Raw genomic sequence first — 17,387 nt, 5'->3', positions numbered from 1 at the left:
TACAAACTGACTGATACTCATAAGATTCATCATAGAATAATTTTATACACACATCATCAAAGAAACTGGATTTATGAATGAAATCCGCAACCCCAAAGTCATCCCTGTTCTTTTAAATTTATACATATTTTTTCTGCCTTCAATGTCTTCAATGTTATAATGTTCTTTCAAAGTCATTCCTGTTCTTTTAAAGTCATCTCTGTTTTTTTATTCACCCCTGATCTTTTCGTCATCCTAGATCTTTTAAAGTCATCCCTGTTCTTTTACAGTCATCCCTGATCTTCTAAAGTCATCCCTGTTCCTTTAAATCCATCCCTGTTCTTTTAAAGCCATCCCTGTTCTTTTAAAGTAATCTTTAAAATAGTTTTTTATCATCGCTGTTCTTGTCCTACGTGCTCTTTTAGAGGCATCTCTGTTCCTTTAAAGTAATTCCATAGATATCGTAAGTCACAGATTTAGTTTTAAAGTCATACACATTCTTTTAAAACCATTCTTGCTTTTTAAAAAGTCTCATCCTTATACTTTTAAGTTGCGTGCCTGTTCTCTTTAAGCTGTCAACACTATAAATAAATAAGAAAATCAGAACAGACACAAAACAAACTGTAAAACAGCATCTTTATTTATCATACCCCTACAAACAAACTACTGTATGTGCAATTTCAGTGCATAATGATTCCTAGGGGTCTGAGGTCAGTAGGCCATGCTGGTCAGCTTGAGTACTAGGATCAGTGCGAGAGAGACAGTGGTCAGTGTGGAGCTGCTGGACCCCCCGGAGGCTGATTTACATAGGCTGGAGGACAGATGGTTGTTGGATGTGTTGTAGGGAGCAACTCCAAAACACGCTGAGGCCACTCGGTCGCACTCGCAGATAAACATGTCACACTCTTTATTACTGCCTGAGACACAAACACACAAACACAGACATCAGCAAATTATAATCCTACAGTAGATCATCACAGCATCACCATTACAGACAGAGCGTTACAGACAGAGCCGTAAAACTGAGTGAATATCAGGTTGAGCTCAGCTTTTTCAGTGCTTCACCAGATGAAGCTGAATGTGGTTCAGTTCAGTCAGTCGGTAAAGCGTTTCACAGCCCGTTTGGTTTGATGAATTACTTTCTGTTCAGCTCAAACACAGTTTGTTCAGTTGGTCAGAATTTGATGACTCTGTTCTTCAGAATCTGACCAAATGGGCTGCAGGTCAAATATTATCCTACAGAAATTATCTAGTGTGTCCATGTTCTTTTCCTGTATGTGCAAAAGTAAAAAATTGTAACAATTAGCTGCAGCTGTGGAGTAAAAAGCACGTGCTAAAACTTATCAACCAGTGCTCAGTGTTATGATACAGTTATTATGAAAGAAATGCTGTTATCACAATAAAAACACAGGTAGAATGCAGCTCAGATAATCAATTTTACTGGACAGATGTAAATAATTCAGTCAATGGGTTCTGACCATTTCGGCATTAAAGTCTAATCTCACTTGTATTTTTCCAGCAAGATTTTGTGAACCAAATTACATTCATTGCAATGGAATTTGCCCTGATGAGTGATTGCGCATTCTAAACTTTTATAAATAATTAAACTAAATAATTTTCACAAAAATATTCAACTTTGGTGAACTTGGTGAGAACAGTGCCACTGCTTTGCAGGGCCTGAATGGGACTGGAAGTTACTTGATGTAGACCAGCCCACCCCAAATTCTATACACACACACGGTGGGTAGACGAACTTCATAGACATTTGCAAAACGTGCTATAGGCTAAACATGCTATAGGCAAAACGTGCTATAGGCTATTCAGGCTATAGGTTAATCCTAACAGCAGTACAGTCGTTACCCTACATATTCCAACATTTTCGCCCTGATACAAAACAATAGCAACCAATCAGAAAGCTGAATTCACATGAGCACAACCAACACTGCAGCACCTTCACTTTAACGCATGCGTCCGCTCAGCATGGACACAACTTCAGTCCAAAGAAGATGACAAAACTAGGTTAAAATCAAACAACAGACATCAAAAAACAACACAGGAAACTTAAACCTAAAACTAATCATGGTAGGTAATAGCAGTTTATATCTAACCACTAATGACTCGATGCGTTAAAGTAATTTCAGATGATTGCTTTGACATCTTCACAAAGCCCACTCCAGCTTTTGTAGTAAAAGAACATTGTAAGTACCAAATTGGCGGAAAACAGACGACAACAACATTTTTTACATTTTTTTCGGCTTTGGACGGGTAGAAAACGGCATACTTTTAGGGACAGTTAAGCTTTTAAACATCACCAGTTTCATATTTTAACCAACTAGAGCTTCAGATTTAAAAACTGATGTGTGATAATTTATTAAAGGCTTGAAACAAATCTAATAAACTTTGCAGAGCTGCCTGTTGTGTCAGCCAGATTGGTCAGTCAGATTGGATGATACTGTGGTCAGAAACCTGGAATACAGTAGTGACAGTCTAGCAGAGGGGTTGGCAACATGCGGCTCTGGAGCTGCATGCAGCTCTTTTACTGTCCTGTTGTGGCTCCACAGCAAAATCAGATTAGTAGGTAAAAATAAAATAATCCTCCTTTACAGTAAAATAAAGCTCTGCTGATCGTTCAACACAGTTTAACAATAAATGGTCTTAAACTCTGGAGTTAATGTAGAACTGCTAATTCACCCTTTAACCCTGAAGATCAGCGCAGACTGCTGGTCACCATAGCAATGCAGACAACAATCTCACCTAGCTAGCAGGTAACAAAATGGCAAAGAAAAGAAAGATTTGAGATGAACATCGATAAGCTAAACTTATTTGCACTTATAATCACTCCAGCTGGTTTCCTGATACGTTTAATGACAAACTGACAAACACTAAAAAGTTGCAAAGTTGAAATGAGTTTCTCATTCGCCAGCTTCTTGCTCGAATTTTCCCGTTCCACCTTAAATGGTGCAGCAGTTACTTTCTCAGGCACCATTTAAGGTGGAACGGGAAAATTCGAACAAGAAGCTGGCGAATGAGAAGCGACTTCGCCTCGTAAAAACTTGAACCTTGAGAGACATTTTACAAGAAACTGTTCTACTTTTGTGGAAAAGTTTCCTGCTGGAGATGTGAGAAAAGCAGCTACAGCTGAGCTAAAGCTTAAAGCAGAGCAAAGTCAGTCTGTGTTTTAGTTTATATTTTTAGACTATGCTAGCACATCAGCACGTATGACATATTTACAGTATAGTTGTTAAAACATTATTTCAATAATAATTTTATTCAATAAAATGGACATAAAATGTCATGGCTCCCAAAGTGGGCTGATTTTTGTTGAAAGGACAAAATGGCTCTTCTTAACATTTAGGTTGTGACCCTTGGTCTAGCAGGACCTCAGCAACCACTTTAACATTTTGATGTTATTTGTTAGCTTTCTCAAGTTTCTTTCTAGTCTTTATTTTTGTGGTTCTACTGTTTGTTTTAGATGAGTTAGCCAGCATGCAAACCGCAATGTTAGCTCCTTGGCTAACAGCAGCTGCACACAAGTCACTCCACAGCTTCCATTTAGTTATCAGCCTGTTATCTTCACTTTTTTGCCCCAAATCAGTGTGCAGCACTGTCCTCTCATGAGTGTATCATGAGTGTTGTTGTTGTTTATAATTTGGCAAGTTAGCTAGCTTCCTAAGCGCACTAACAAGGAGGTTTTTTAGCATCTATCTTCCAGTCCAGTCTTGGTCAGGAACATTTTGCAATGTGACGCAAACTGCAAATATCTACAGTCATCTAAATATCTGGTGCAGCTTTGGGATGACCGAGTGGTGCGTTTTACTCACTCAGGCAGGTGACGTTGTTGGTGGAGGAGTCACAGCGGAAGTTGTAGGTGTTGACGTAGGGGCTGTCCAGGAGGGAGTCACAGGAGCTGAGATTTGAGGCCTTTGAGTAGCAGTTATCATGAACAAAGCAGCATCTAGAACACATGGATTAGTAACACTTTATTGTGATGGTCCATTATAGACGCTTTCAGATGCTCAGCTTGTCTTTAGCTCTGACATTTGCAGACTTATTACATCCCTAAGCTTTAACTGTACGAGAAACCACATACACTGGAGTTACAGGAGCTACAGGAATACAGGCCTGGACCCACAATTTTTCGGTAGTGACAATTTTAGCTCATTTTCAGCAGAAGTACTTAGAAGTACTTAACTGCAGAAAATATATGACAATTTTTAATGATCCACACTGATTTTCAGACCTCTGCTGCTCTAAAATGCAGGGGCGTGGCTAAAATAAGACTCCGCCTATGGACTAAAACTGTGTTTTGGTAGTGACATGAAAATATGTGACAGCATTTTTTGAATCACACTTTTTATTGAAAAATAAAACTCATAATAAATCTTTCAACTTCACTGTAAAAGTAACAACATTAAAAAAAAAATGTAAAAATCGTAAGTACTATTTTCAGAAGTGTAAATTGAGAGGTTAGGGTTTGGGACTCCTCCCAAAGGAAAGTACTCTATAAATGATGATTTTGCATCTGAACATTGTCTTAAAATAGTTTTTTATTGTGGGACAGCAAACCACATGTTCAATCATGGAATATCCACTAAAATATGTAATTTAATCCATTTGTGTTCTATTTTTTCACAATTACCTGGCTTTTGGACACTGAGGTTAAGGTTAGGGTCAGGTTTAGGTGTAAGTGTGTTACCAGGTTACAGTTATACAAAAACCAGTTGAAACCTATGAAGTCCTCACATGCAATGTGAGCCAAGACAGTGTATATGAGTGTATTGTATATGTAATTGCCATTATTGTACTGACTGGTCCAGTTGGTCCACCGGCGTTCCCTGACCTCCCAATCCGCAGAAGCAGCCGTAATCCGCAAAGTCTTCCAGCGGAGAGCTATTCGGCAGAACGCACTTAATCATCTCTCTGAACTGCACCAAATTACGCTCATTCCAGTCTGTACACAACAAACAAACAAACAAACAAACAAACACTGGGTTCAGTGATAATGACTACACCACAGATAGTTCCTCAAGGGCTCTTTAGTAAAAACAATGGTTCTATATAGAACCACGAACACTAGAAAAAAATTGCATTATTAAATGGTTCTTTTGTGGAAAAACATACCAGGAGTGACGGAGAAAATGTTTTTATGTTTTAATTCTTTATACTGCTCTCTCCATCACCTCGTCTCACCTGGTCTGTCTTACCGTCACGTGCAACTCTGACTACACTGAGCTCTGTTATAGCTGTCGTACCTTTCACATACACTGTGTTTCTTCAGTCAGCCTCAGTCTTGGTGACACACAGACTTGTTTTTCTTGTAAAAGTCTCGTCATCCTCCTTCAGCCTTTTCACTTCTACTCATTCATATTCCATTACCTATACATTCACATTCCAATGGCCTTAACCCATTACCTTCGATTATGGCATCATCTATAAGTCAAAACACATGTAAAGAAGATGGGGCCGTGCTCTTGATCGCATCATATCACTTCATACGTCACACCTGTCCATTTCATCATTGATCAAGAGAGCACAGATCAAGTTAGATCTATTAGAATTTATTAGAATCTATTGATTATCTCCAACTGTGACCGAGGTTATTTCTAATTATGACTAAACAAGAATGTGTTACAATTTATGCTTTGCACATAAAATGGATTAAAAAGTCAAGTTATGGTCAAAACTGGGTGACGGGGGGTTGGGGGGGGGTGCGTGTGCGTGTTCTTGTATTGCTATACTTGTGAGGACCTCGCAACAATGGGACTATATGAAATTTTTGCTCAAGTGAGGATATTTTGCTGGTCCCAACTTGAGCATGAGTTGTTTTCACCACAATTACTTTTTTATTTGAAAACTAAAAGAGCAGAAAAATTGCCTTTTGGATACTGAGGTTAAGGTTAGGGTTAGGTTTAGGGGTAGTATTGGTTAGCTACAGTAACACAAAAATCAATGGAAACCTATGGACATCCTCATATGTATAGCAAGACAAACGTGTGGGTGTGTGTGTGTGCAGGCCAAGGTTCATAGATAATAGCCGCGTGTCCTTATCATAGTTACAATTCATGTTCAAGACGAAACTCATCGAAACAATTTGTGGCACTCTGGGATAAACAGACAAAGCCTGAACTCGCCTTCAGAGTCACGCAGTCACAGTTTGCACGTACACAGAGGCCTAAACACACACACACACACACACACACAGAGGCCTGCATGCACAGAGAGCCGATACGGCATAGTGTGTTCCAACCATGTTCATAAACCTTAAGAAAATCTTTCACCTAATAATTGAAATACAGGTGATTCAAAAAGATTCATCCGATTTCAAAATATTTGTTTCTCTTATAAATCATTACAGATCAGTGCAGTAAACTGTAAATGGTTTAAATGAGCATAAAGTTTATTATGTAATTGTAGAAGTTCTCAGTATGAACCTCCTCCAGCTGTACAGACAACATCAACACCATAGTCAGATTCATCCCATACTGGATTGAGCGTGTCGGGTGTCGCTGCACTCACGGCTCTTTCAGTGCGATTTCGGAGATCATCCAGTGTTGTGGAACCAACGACGAACGCTCTGAGCTGTTGGAGCTTCACTGCCCACGAAAATCACACTGCACAGTTATGACGGATTCACTCTTATTGAAGTGGAGAACGCAGAACGCTTTCTGCTCAGGGGTCTCATCTCCTCTCAGACTGAAGGGAGCCATCTTCCACTGACAGTCAGAAACTCTATGACCCCCTCTTTCAACTGGATTGTGATTGTTCCTCGGCGCCTCACGGTTGGAAAAATATGGCGCTTTGAAATCGGATGAATCTTTTTGAATCACCCTGTACTTTAAAAAAACCTCCCATGGTGGTGAAATGGTTCTTCAGATTGATGGAGAATGTGTTGTACATCAGAGTCAGAATTAGGATCTGGTTTATTGGCCAAGTATGTTGACACACACAAGGAATTTGGTTCTGGCTTTTGGTGTCTTTCTAGTATCATATGCAATATAAAGACATTTGCTCTTATTCATTAAGCCCTGCAGTGTAAGAACACTGATCTAAGATCAGGCCTCATCAGTCCATCTCGTTCTATTCAATGCTATGTGAAAGGCAAAAACTGACACCAGACCAGCATAATTAATCTGAGATGTGTGATAAATGTGGGTTAATGTACATGTTATTCGCAGACAATACACAATGTACAGTATACACAGTATACATAGTATACATGCAATATGAAGACTATATATGGACAAGTAATATACAGTGTGTGGTAGTGCAGACGACAGTAGTGTACATCATGTATAGGAATGAGATCATGGTGTACAATGGTACAGATGTGAAGCAGAATGTAATAACAACCTGGAGAAGACAAGATTAGCTGTGGTCCAGCAGATGATATTACTGGTTAGCTGTTTATGAGGGTGATGGCCTGAAGAACAAAGCTGCTTCTATGTCTGGCAGTCTTAGATTACAGGGTTCTGTAGCACCTGCCGGAGGTGAGGAGTTGAAAAAGGCTCTGTCCAGGGTGTGAGGAGTCTGTAATGATCTTCTCTGCCCATTTCCTGGTTCTTAAAGAGTGCAAGTCCTAGAGCAGGGGTGTCAAACTCAACCACCAAAAGGGCCATATTAAAAAATCTCACCAGGTCCACGGGCCAGCTGTGTTTTCGTTTCACTTGACATTTTGCCACGAATATGGCGCAAACAAGCCATTTTCAAAATATGCCAAAACAAAATAGGAATTGAATACATAACTATTAAAAAATAATTTAAAATAAAAAGCAACAGATGACTGTTAAACCCTTTTAAATGTCCCCAAGAGGTAGGATCCTTAAAACTGCCTATTTGCTTGACGTGCACACCAGGCATCTTTTCTTTTTGTGTAACCGCTGATCCTAGATGGTTTTGGGGGAAGGGTGTCAGAGTGCACTTTATTTTGCAGTGCATGTTGGGGACTGTAGTGCAGCTCAGGGTGAAACAGGCTAAAAATTAAAAAATTTAATTTCATTTTAATTTAAATTGTTTCACAGGCCAAATAGGATTGTGCCACAGGCCTGACTTGGCCCACAGGCCTTGTGTTTGACACATGAGTTCCTATCATGTTTTTTTGGTTCTGAACCAGACCATAATGGACGTGCACAGGGCAGATTTGATTACTGCGATGTAGAACTGGTTCAACTGTTCAACTTCCTCATCGGCCACAGAAAGTTCCTCTGCCGGGCCTATTTGAGGATGGAGTTGATGTTGGTCCCCCACTTCAGGTCTTGAAAAATGGTACACTCTTAAAAATGATGGTTCTTCAAGGGTCACAATGTCAAGCTTGCACCAATAGCAAACCATTTTTGGTCCTATACAGAGTCATCTACAGCATATCCTCCATCAATCTGAAGAAGTATTTCATGATGCAAGGAACGATTTGAATCTTGCAGAGGGTGCCTTGAGTATTCATGGTTCTATATAGAACCACTTTCTTTACTAAAGAACCCTTAAAGAACCATTATTTTTAAGTGTGTAGTTCCCAGAAACTTCAGGGTTTCCACGGTTAACAGTCTTGAGCGCGTTCAGCTCTTGAACGAGTTCAACCAGCTGTTCAACGTTCAGCCGATATGCTGACCCGTCACCATCTTGGATGAGTCCAATGACTGTACTGTCGTCTGCAAACTTCAGAAGTTTAACAGATGGGTCCTTAGAGGTGTAGTTGTTGGTGTAGACAGAGAGAAGAGCAGTGGGGAGAGTGGACATCCTTGACGAGCACCAGTGCTGACTGTCCGTACACCAGACGTAACTTCCCCCAGCTGCACCTGCGGTTCCCTGTCTGTCAGGAAGCTGGTGATCCACTGACAGATGGCTGGGGGTACAGTGAACTGGAGGAGAGGATATGGTGCTGAATGTCCCTGGGCAGTCAAGGTGTTGCCGGATGTAGTGAAGTCCCTTGTTAACTGCATCATCCACTGACCTGTTTGCCTGGTAGATAAACTGTAGGGGGTCCAGCAGGTGTTCTGTGACATCCTTCAGGTGGGCCAACACCAGTCGTTCAAATGACTTCATGACCAAGACGTTAAAGCGACAGGCCTGTAGTCACTCAGTCCTGTGATGAAGGGTTTCTTGGGGACTGTGATGAGGAACTTCTGAAGCAGGAGGGGACTTGCATAGCTCTAGGGATCTGTAGAAGATCTGTAGAAGATCTGCGTGAAGACTGGAGCCAGTTGGTCACCACCGGATTTGATGCAGGAGGGGGAACCAACGTCTGGACCTGGTGCTTTACTGGTCACTGGAAGACCAAGCTCACATCTTCTTCACTTATATTAAGTGCAGCCTGAGTGTCGGAGAGTGAGGGAAGGTAGGGGGTTGCCAGTGGTGTGATGGGGCTGATGTTGTCGAGCTGGAGTATATGGTTCTATATAGAACCAAAAAGGGTTCTTCTACTTTTACAAGCTTGACATCGTGACAATAGCAGATGGTATATAGAACCATATACAACATATTCTGCATCAATCTGAAGAACAATTTCACCATACAGAGAACCATTTAAGCATGGAATGGTTCTATATTGAACTCATGGTTCATAGTAGAACTGTTGCTTTTGCTAAAGAGCCCTTGAAGAACCATGTTTTGAGAGTGCAGTGAATAATTCATTAGTGTAAGTCAGTCATGTTTAACTGCATAACGAGATTAAAGAGTCATTAGCGTTAATCAGACTCACTGTACTGTATTAATGCACAGTAATAACAGTGAAGTGTGGCTCTTACTTATGTTCGCATCGCTCCCACAAACCAGCACGTTCACGTACAGCAGCAGCAGCACAGCAGCACCGAACTCCATCACTGAGGAAGAGCCGAGACAAAGAGCAGATCAACAGCAACATTTACTGCAGTGAAAACGACTGGAGTGGCATTCTGGGTATTTTATTACACAAATGAACACTTATTGATGGTGAATTAAACCCACTTTGACTTAACGTTTAAGTGAACAACAGCAGAACAATATAAAGTGGACAAGACTCCATAATAGACCACTGTAACTAACCTGAGCTCACAGCTATTGTGGCGTGACAAAGAGGAGCTCACCATTATGAGTGACCAGAGAACTCACTGTGCACTATGTCACAGTGCAATTAAACATTTTAAAAATTACTGAATATTTCTGCACTTCCCACACTGTTACTGTCATTTCTGTAGTTTTACAGTCATTCCTGTATTTTCACAGCTATTCTTTTAGTTTTACTGTCATTCCTATAGTTTTACGGTTAATCCTGTAGAGTTGCTCTTATAGTTCCACACTCATCATGTAGTTTCACAGAACTTTCTGTAATTTTACAGTTATTTTTGCAGTTGTACAGATGTTCCTGTGTTTTTACAGTTGTACGTTGTGGTGGCTTTACAGTTACTCCTGTAGTTTTACATGTCTTCCTGTAGATTTAGTCTTTTCTATAGGTATATTTTTAGTCATTACTGTAGTTTTACAGTCATTCTTGTAGTTTTACTGTAATTTCTGTAGTTTTACAGTCATTCTATTTATATAGTCATTGTTATAGTTGTGCAGCCAGTCTAGTAGTTTTACAGTTATCACTGTGGTGTTTCTTTTATTCAAGTATTTTGCAATCATTCTTGACCTTTACAGATGCCCCTGTAGTTTTACAGTTGCTTTCATAGTTATACACTCATTCTTGTTTTTTACAGACATTCCTGTAATTCCAGTTATTTTGTAGTTGTACAGTCGTTCCTGTATTTTCAGCAGTTTTACATGCATTGTGGTAGCTTTACAGTTGCTCCTGTAGATTTACATGTGTTGCTGTAGATTTAGTCTTTCCTGTAGTTTTACAGTATTTCTTATAGTTTTACAGACATTCTTGTAGTTTTAGTCTTTCTTTTAGCTTTACAATCATTCCTGCAGATTTAGACATTCCTGTAGTTTTTCAGTCATTCTTGTAGATTTACAGACATTCTTGTAGTTTTAGTCCTTCCTTTAGTATTGCAGCCATTCCTATAGATTTACAGACATTCCTGTAGTTTTACAGGCATTCTTGTAGCTTTTGTCTTTCCTTTAGTTTTACAGTCATTCCTGTAGTTTTATAGAATTCTTGTAGCTTTATAGACATTTTTCTAGTTTTAATCATTCCTGTAGTTTTAGTCATTCCTGTAGATTTACAGTCATTCTCACAGTTTTACAGTCATTCCTTTATTTTACAGTCATTTCCTTATTTTAAAGATGTTCCTGTACATTTGTTGTTACATTCAGATTCCAAATTTTTAATGCTAATAAATCATCCGAAAGGCAGTGATGATTAACTTGTTGGCACGCAGAGAGGTCAGGGCTGTGAGGGCTCTGGGAAGCGCACCAAAACTCACAAGCACTGACTACACACAGAGAACGCTTCTTCTATAAAAATAACCCAGATATACATCATACTTCCCCTTACCTTCACTCTCACAAGTCAAGCTTGAATAGTTCTTTTAAATGGACCTTTCCTTATACGACGTGGAGGTTCTTTAAACTTTAAAAAGGTTCTTCACACTCACAAATCACGTTTTCAAAAATCTCTACAAAGAGCCCTTTTTAGCACCTTCATTTTTAAGACTGTACAAATACTGATTGGACAGTTTCTGTCTTCTGAGATTATTTGTTTATTTGTTGTGCAGTAATTGTGCATAAATGTTAGTGAAAACCTGGCAACCACAGAACATTTGGAAGTGCTGTTATCTTCACATTTATTATTTTGTCCTTAGGGTTAATTTGTTCCAGCAAACCTCTGGGAAATTTCAAAGTTTAGGGCCCTAAAACAGAGGGAACTTTTGAAGATCATAAAATTGCATATCATTGTGACCGCAATATCATCCAAAACAAGCAAAACATATGTGTGTAAATTGTTAATTTTTCTTCTTTCTGCAGGACATTGAAAACATATCATCTTCTTGTTCATTTTATGTTCACCCAGTTGTCTCTATTAAATTAGGAAAGGTCATTAAATATTAAGCAAAAAAATGTCTTTAAAAAATCACAGACATTAAACAATGAATGGTTTCAAATTGACCCCAAAGACAATAGCAGGGTTCTTTCTAATGCTAAATTGAAGAACAATCTCAGTATCCTACCTTATTCTGTAACGTCCAGCACCTCTACATCAAGCAAAGCCAGCAGTGTCAAGCTTTCAGTTTGGCATTAGAGTCTGTTTTTCCTCTGCTTTCACTCCTATCTATTTATCTGTCTTATATGATCTTTTACCCATTCACCCTCCTCTTCATCCACCTCTTTGTCTCTTCTTTGGTTCTAATGACGGTGTCTAGTCTCATCACACATGTGAGCCAACCTGTCTGACAGCAATCCACTGAACAGCATCCCCACACCCTCATCTTTTTATCATCAACCCTCACACCCTCAATAACTTTCATTAACTTATATGATTACCATGTAAATGTAAGTGTAAAGTTGGGACGGGCATTTCAAGACTAGAGGCATTGTGACCAAAACGGGAATCATGGTAAAACATTAAAAAACATCTTAAACAGGTAATGCAACCATGATTAGGTCCTTTTATGAGTGAGGATGGGTTGAGTCTTGGCACTTTGCCCAAAGATGCATACAATTCGATTGAAAGGATTTTAGGAATTTCACCCTCTGCAATGCATAAGATCATCAACAGATTGAGGGAATATGGAGAAATCTCTGTGCGTAAAAGAAAAAGCTGAAAACCACAACTCGATGCCCGTGACCTTCAACCCCTCAGATGTTTCTGTGATGATGTCACCTCAAAGGTTCAGGAACACTTTGACAAACTATTGTCAGTAAATACTGTTTATTGCTGCAACCACAAATGCAGGTTAAGACTGTGCTTTGCACAGTGGAAGTCATATATCAACAATATCCAGAAACACCGCCGATTTCTCTGGGCTGGAGCTCATCTGAAATGGACTGATACTCAGTGGAAACATGTATTGCGGTCTGACAAGTCAACCTTTTGTTTGTTTTGTTTCTTTTAGGATCCCTAATAGCCGCTATCACGATAGACACTTTTCTTCCTGGGGTCGAGTAGACATACTATAAATTACAAAATAGTGCAATACATTACAAAATAGTGCAATGACAAACAATGGAACACGTCATACAAAACACAACTAAAAAATAAAAGAAAAACAAAAAGAAACTGAGAGAAAATAAAACATGACAAATGGAAAATAACAGAAGGACAATTTAAAACAGAAAATTACAGTAGAAAGACGATTGAAAACAGAAAAATCACCCGGAAAGAAAAGGTCATTTGACATATCTCACAGAGACCTTAGCCAACTCTATTCTGATAAGTATCTACATCGCTGCCCACCATGGAACTCCGCCATAGTATTATTCCAACTGTCAAGGACCAAATCTACCTAACTGATCTTTACATTTGTTAAATAGTGTCTTTTTATTAGTTTACAAACATTATTTTACCCTCAATTTTATTAGGTTTTAGCCATTTCTTAAAGATTATTATACCCTGAACCTTTCAGGTTATTTATGAAAATTGATGGACGTTGTATTCTCGGGCCAAAGAAGAAGAAGACCACCCAGATTGTTACCAGTGTAAAGTTCAAAATCCTGTTTGTAGTAGCATTTTGCATATTTATATCTATTTATACTGATTTGCCAGTTTATTAGCTTTTTTATCTATGCTGTAGAAACTCAGATCAACTTTGAACTTACAGCTTAAATAGTTCTTCACGATCAGAGAGCACCGACTGTGCTTAGAAGAACCAGAGTTCAAAGATTATGATTATGCATCATGAAACTAATGTTCTAAAATTGGGGAATTCAAATGTGAACTCACATTCAGACCCTTCAAAGTTTAAGGGGTTAACTAGAACTGTTGCTGCCCACTGAACTGCCCAAACCTGCCCAATCAGCTCTGTCTTCTTCCCATCCTCCCTCATCCCTCTGTTGTTCCTCCCACATTCCTCCTTCATCTGCTTCCGTTCCCACCACTCCTCCTCTCACTGTCTTTTTAAGGACAGTCCAGCAGGAGGATTTTTCACAACTTTAAGCAGCCATGCAGCTCTCCTGGCTTCTGCTCTTTGCCTCAGGTGAGTCTAGAGCCACAATGCATCAGTAACTACAGGTAAGTCCATAAGAAACAGATGAGACTACAGCCACAGGTGAGTCCGAAGCCGTGGGTGAACTCATCGTTCTAGATTCATCTACTCTGACCTCAGCTCTCAGCTCCACCTGGAACACTGCAGATAGTCCTTAGGCATGCATTGCTTGTCCAAATGTATCCAGACAGGCCTTCTAATGACTGAGTTTAGCTACTGTAAGGTGCACACATCATGTATAATCACCATAGAGAAGCAGTGACCAATAGAACGGGACACTCTAGGCAGGGATGTCCAAATTTATCCGCAAAGGGCCGGTGTGGCTGCAGGTTTTCATTCCAACAATGAACATCTGAGCAAACGTTTGAAAAGTCAGACCAACTGATTGAACATGTGGAATGAGGTGAGGTCTTGCTTGTCTGGAATGGAAACTTGCAGTCATGCTGGCTCTGACTGGACACCCCTGTCTGAGGCTCATGCGTGGCCTAAGGTCACCAAGCCCGATGCCAAGTATCAGCTAGAGGAATATAATGAATAAAGAAATAAATATAAATGCTGTGAAGCTTTGGAAAAAATATCCAGAGCTCCACTGACCACCTTTGGGATGGGTTGGAGTTGTGGAACTCCAGGGAACACCTGTCACATCTAGTAGAGAACCTTCCAGAAGAGCTGAGGAGGTACTCTTGATTTGGGCATAAATGTTAGACGAGCAGGTATCTGAATGCATTTGGACCTACAGTGCCCATCAAACGTTCCAAAGAGCATGTTAGGTATAATGCAAGAACCTTCTGATGTTCCTCCTGCAGTGTGTACGGTGCACGGGGCTACGGTGCCCCGTGCCTTGTGGCAGTTTGCTAAGATGATCCAGTGTTTCCAGCCCAGCGTGAACCCCTTCATCTACAACAACTACGGTTGCTACTGCGGACTAGGGGGGGCTGGCACCCCTGTAGACCGACTGGACCGGTATGGAGCAACGAAAGGCTTAACAATCAGTCTAAGACAAAGTGCTATAAATATATTGATATATTAACTGCGTTCAACCTCAACATCTCACTGCTGTCGGAACAAAACCTCATATCTCCATTTTTGTCATTTTGTACTTTTTTGTAGAATTTTAAAATACCAGCTGACCTTTACAATGTGCCAAAATTTCATGAAGAACAGAAGAAGAGAAATGCTCCAAAAGTGCTTAGAAAAAATTCTAGTTCCATTAACTTCCATTCAAAATTAAGAATGTTTTTTTCTTTCTCTTGTAAAGTCAACATTTCGGAGTACGAGGTTTTGTTCCGACAGCAGTGATATATAAGTTTAAGTGACGGTTTGGCAAAAAATTTACATTTACACAATGTTTGGTGTTTGAAGTTTGCTATTTTAGTTTGGTGCTGAAGCAACAAGCTTATACCCCAACAAGTGTACACCTCACCAATTATCATGGTGCTAAGTGTAAGCCTCATAACACAATGGCCTCAAACTACGTTGTTCAGTATCTCTAATAGACTTGATTATTGGTTTCTGACACTGTATGGACAAATGTACATATGCATATCTAAAAATGGTAGCAGTCACTTTGTGTGTTTCCTCTGTAATGTGTCCACTTTTTTATACCACCATTTTATTAATAACTAAAATATTAGTGTCCAATTAGCATAGTCAGAAAACACACTTTGGAGTGAGCAAAGCTGCCAAACTGTTGCATTATGAAGACGCGTGCTAGTGATTTTTACTGCTGTCCAAACATATTAAAGGCGCTGCAAACTTCTAAAGATGTGCTATGAACTATTTTACTCATTGCTCAGGTGCTGTGAAGTGCATGACAACTGCTACTCGAATGCTACGAAACTCCCGGAATGCCCCACCATAGTGGACCTGCCGTATGTGAAGGTCTATGACTACACCTGTTCCAACAATCAGGTCACCTGCTCAGGTAAATCATACAATACTCCCTTATCTCAAATGCAGTTGATCAACAAACACGTTTGGTGTGTTTGGACGGGTCATTCCCATGACCCTCCAGTGATGTCCATAAATATTTTTGTTATAATCATCACACTGATAAAAAATATACAAATAACTGGAGTTCTGAATGGTATAGCTAACAGTTATTCTTTTTTCTGCTTTAAAGTTTTTAAATTAATTCTCATTACTGCAATTTAACCACAAATCTGTTATTCATCGTCTTTTTTTCTTGTTTTAATTAAGAAAAAGATTTTGTATTAAGTGCTGAATGCTTTAAATTTAATGTATGTTAGTATCTAAGGCTATATAACATATATCATCACTACAAAATAGTAACTAGCAAAAACACCCTTAACTTCAATGTAAAACTATTCCAATTAATTTTAGAGCTTAAAAGTAACTAAAAACAACTTAAAAGCGACAAAAATAGACAGACATAACAAAATATATATGTGTGTGTATATATAAATATATATATATATATAATGAAAAAGAAAAATGAAAAGTATAAAAAATTCACACATCCATTTTTAAATCACTGTGAAAATGAACTTCGTCATTTAAATTAGGAAATGTTATTAAAATCAAACAAATTTAATCATTCAATTTTACTTGAATTATCCACCCAGTTATCACTGTTTGTATTTCCAAAAAAAGAGAAGTTCTTAAGTTTGAATTTTAAATTTTGATTTTTTCGGGTTGGGTCCTTGTGCTGGTCACTTTTGTGAGAATAATTCATCACTGTCGGAAACAAAACCTTATATCTCATCTTTTGACATCATTTGAAAACACCAGCTGTCCTTCACACTAAATGTATCATTATTTTTTACATTAACGTACAGTGAAAGACAAGAGTGCTTTTTCCTTCTTCAGTAAACTTACCGTTTTTGAGGTTTTGTGTCCGACGGCGACGATATGCAGCTGTAATATAACCATATAAAGTGTGTGTTTGTTTTTAGGCTCCAATGATAAATGCCAGGCTGCTGTGTGTGAATGTGACCGGGTTGCTGCAGACTGCTTTGCTGAGTATAACCACACTTACAACTCTGACCACAAGAACCTGGACCAAAGCCTGTGCAAGAAATGACAGACTGACCTCAGATCTGAGGATGGAAAACTGTAATTGACGTGATGATTTCAGACAAAATGTACATGAAGGGAAAATAATAACAGGGTGACAGAAACGACCTGCAGTTTGTGTTGTTTTTACTGTAATAATCGTTCTCGGGTTCATCACACAAACCATAGCCTTGGAAAACACAAAGTGTTTGTCTAAGATATGGGTGTGTTTGTACATGACTGAGATATGAGCAGATGTTTTAATCCCAGCAATTTATTTTTGTACTATCCTGACAGGAATAGTAAGCTTTGATCTTGGTCAGTGGAAAAATTGACACT

General features: G+C 39.1%; 2 protein-coding genes across 3 annotated transcripts; one reads left to right on the top strand and one right to left on the bottom strand.

The window, feature by feature from the left end:
* Positions 1-598: 598 nt before the first annotated feature.
* LOC118813086 (phospholipase A2, minor isoenzyme-like) lies at positions 599-16,977 on the bottom strand. Of its 2 annotated transcripts, none has more exons than XM_036578236.1 (5): positions 16,872-16,977; positions 9,717-9,791; positions 4,789-4,930; positions 3,801-3,934; positions 599-896 (listed from the first exon to the last, which is right to left on the bottom strand). In XM_036578236.1, the coding sequence occupies exons 2-5, from the start codon at positions 9,787-9,789 to the stop codon at positions 691-693; spliced, it is 555 nt and encodes a 184-aa protein (XP_036434129.1). In that variant the 5' UTR covers positions 9,790-9,791; positions 16,872-16,977; the 3' UTR covers positions 599-690. The 2 variants fall into 2 exon arrangements, with proteins under 2 accessions (XP_036434129.1, XP_036434130.1); XM_036578237.1 differs by lacking the exon at positions 16,872-16,977 and adding an exon at positions 12,060-12,310.
* Positions 13,888-17,173, top strand: LOC118813088 (phospholipase A2-like). Its single transcript, XM_036578239.1, has 4 exons — positions 13,888-14,024; positions 14,840-14,996; positions 15,830-15,957; positions 16,949-17,173. The coding sequence occupies exons 1-4, from the start codon at positions 13,991-13,993 to the stop codon at positions 17,074-17,076; spliced, it is 447 nt and encodes a 148-aa protein (XP_036434132.1). The 5' UTR covers positions 13,888-13,990; the 3' UTR covers positions 17,077-17,173.
* The last annotated feature ends 214 nt before the right edge of the window (positions 17,174-17,387 follow it).

This window comes from Colossoma macropomum, unplaced genomic scaffold, assembly GCF_904425465.1.
Source record: "Colossoma macropomum unplaced genomic scaffold, Colossoma_macropomum, whole genome shotgun sequence".
Taxonomy (NCBI): domain Eukaryota; kingdom Metazoa; phylum Chordata; class Actinopteri; order Characiformes; family Serrasalmidae; genus Colossoma; species Colossoma macropomum.
This window is presented reverse-complemented; position numbering and strand designations above follow the sequence as displayed.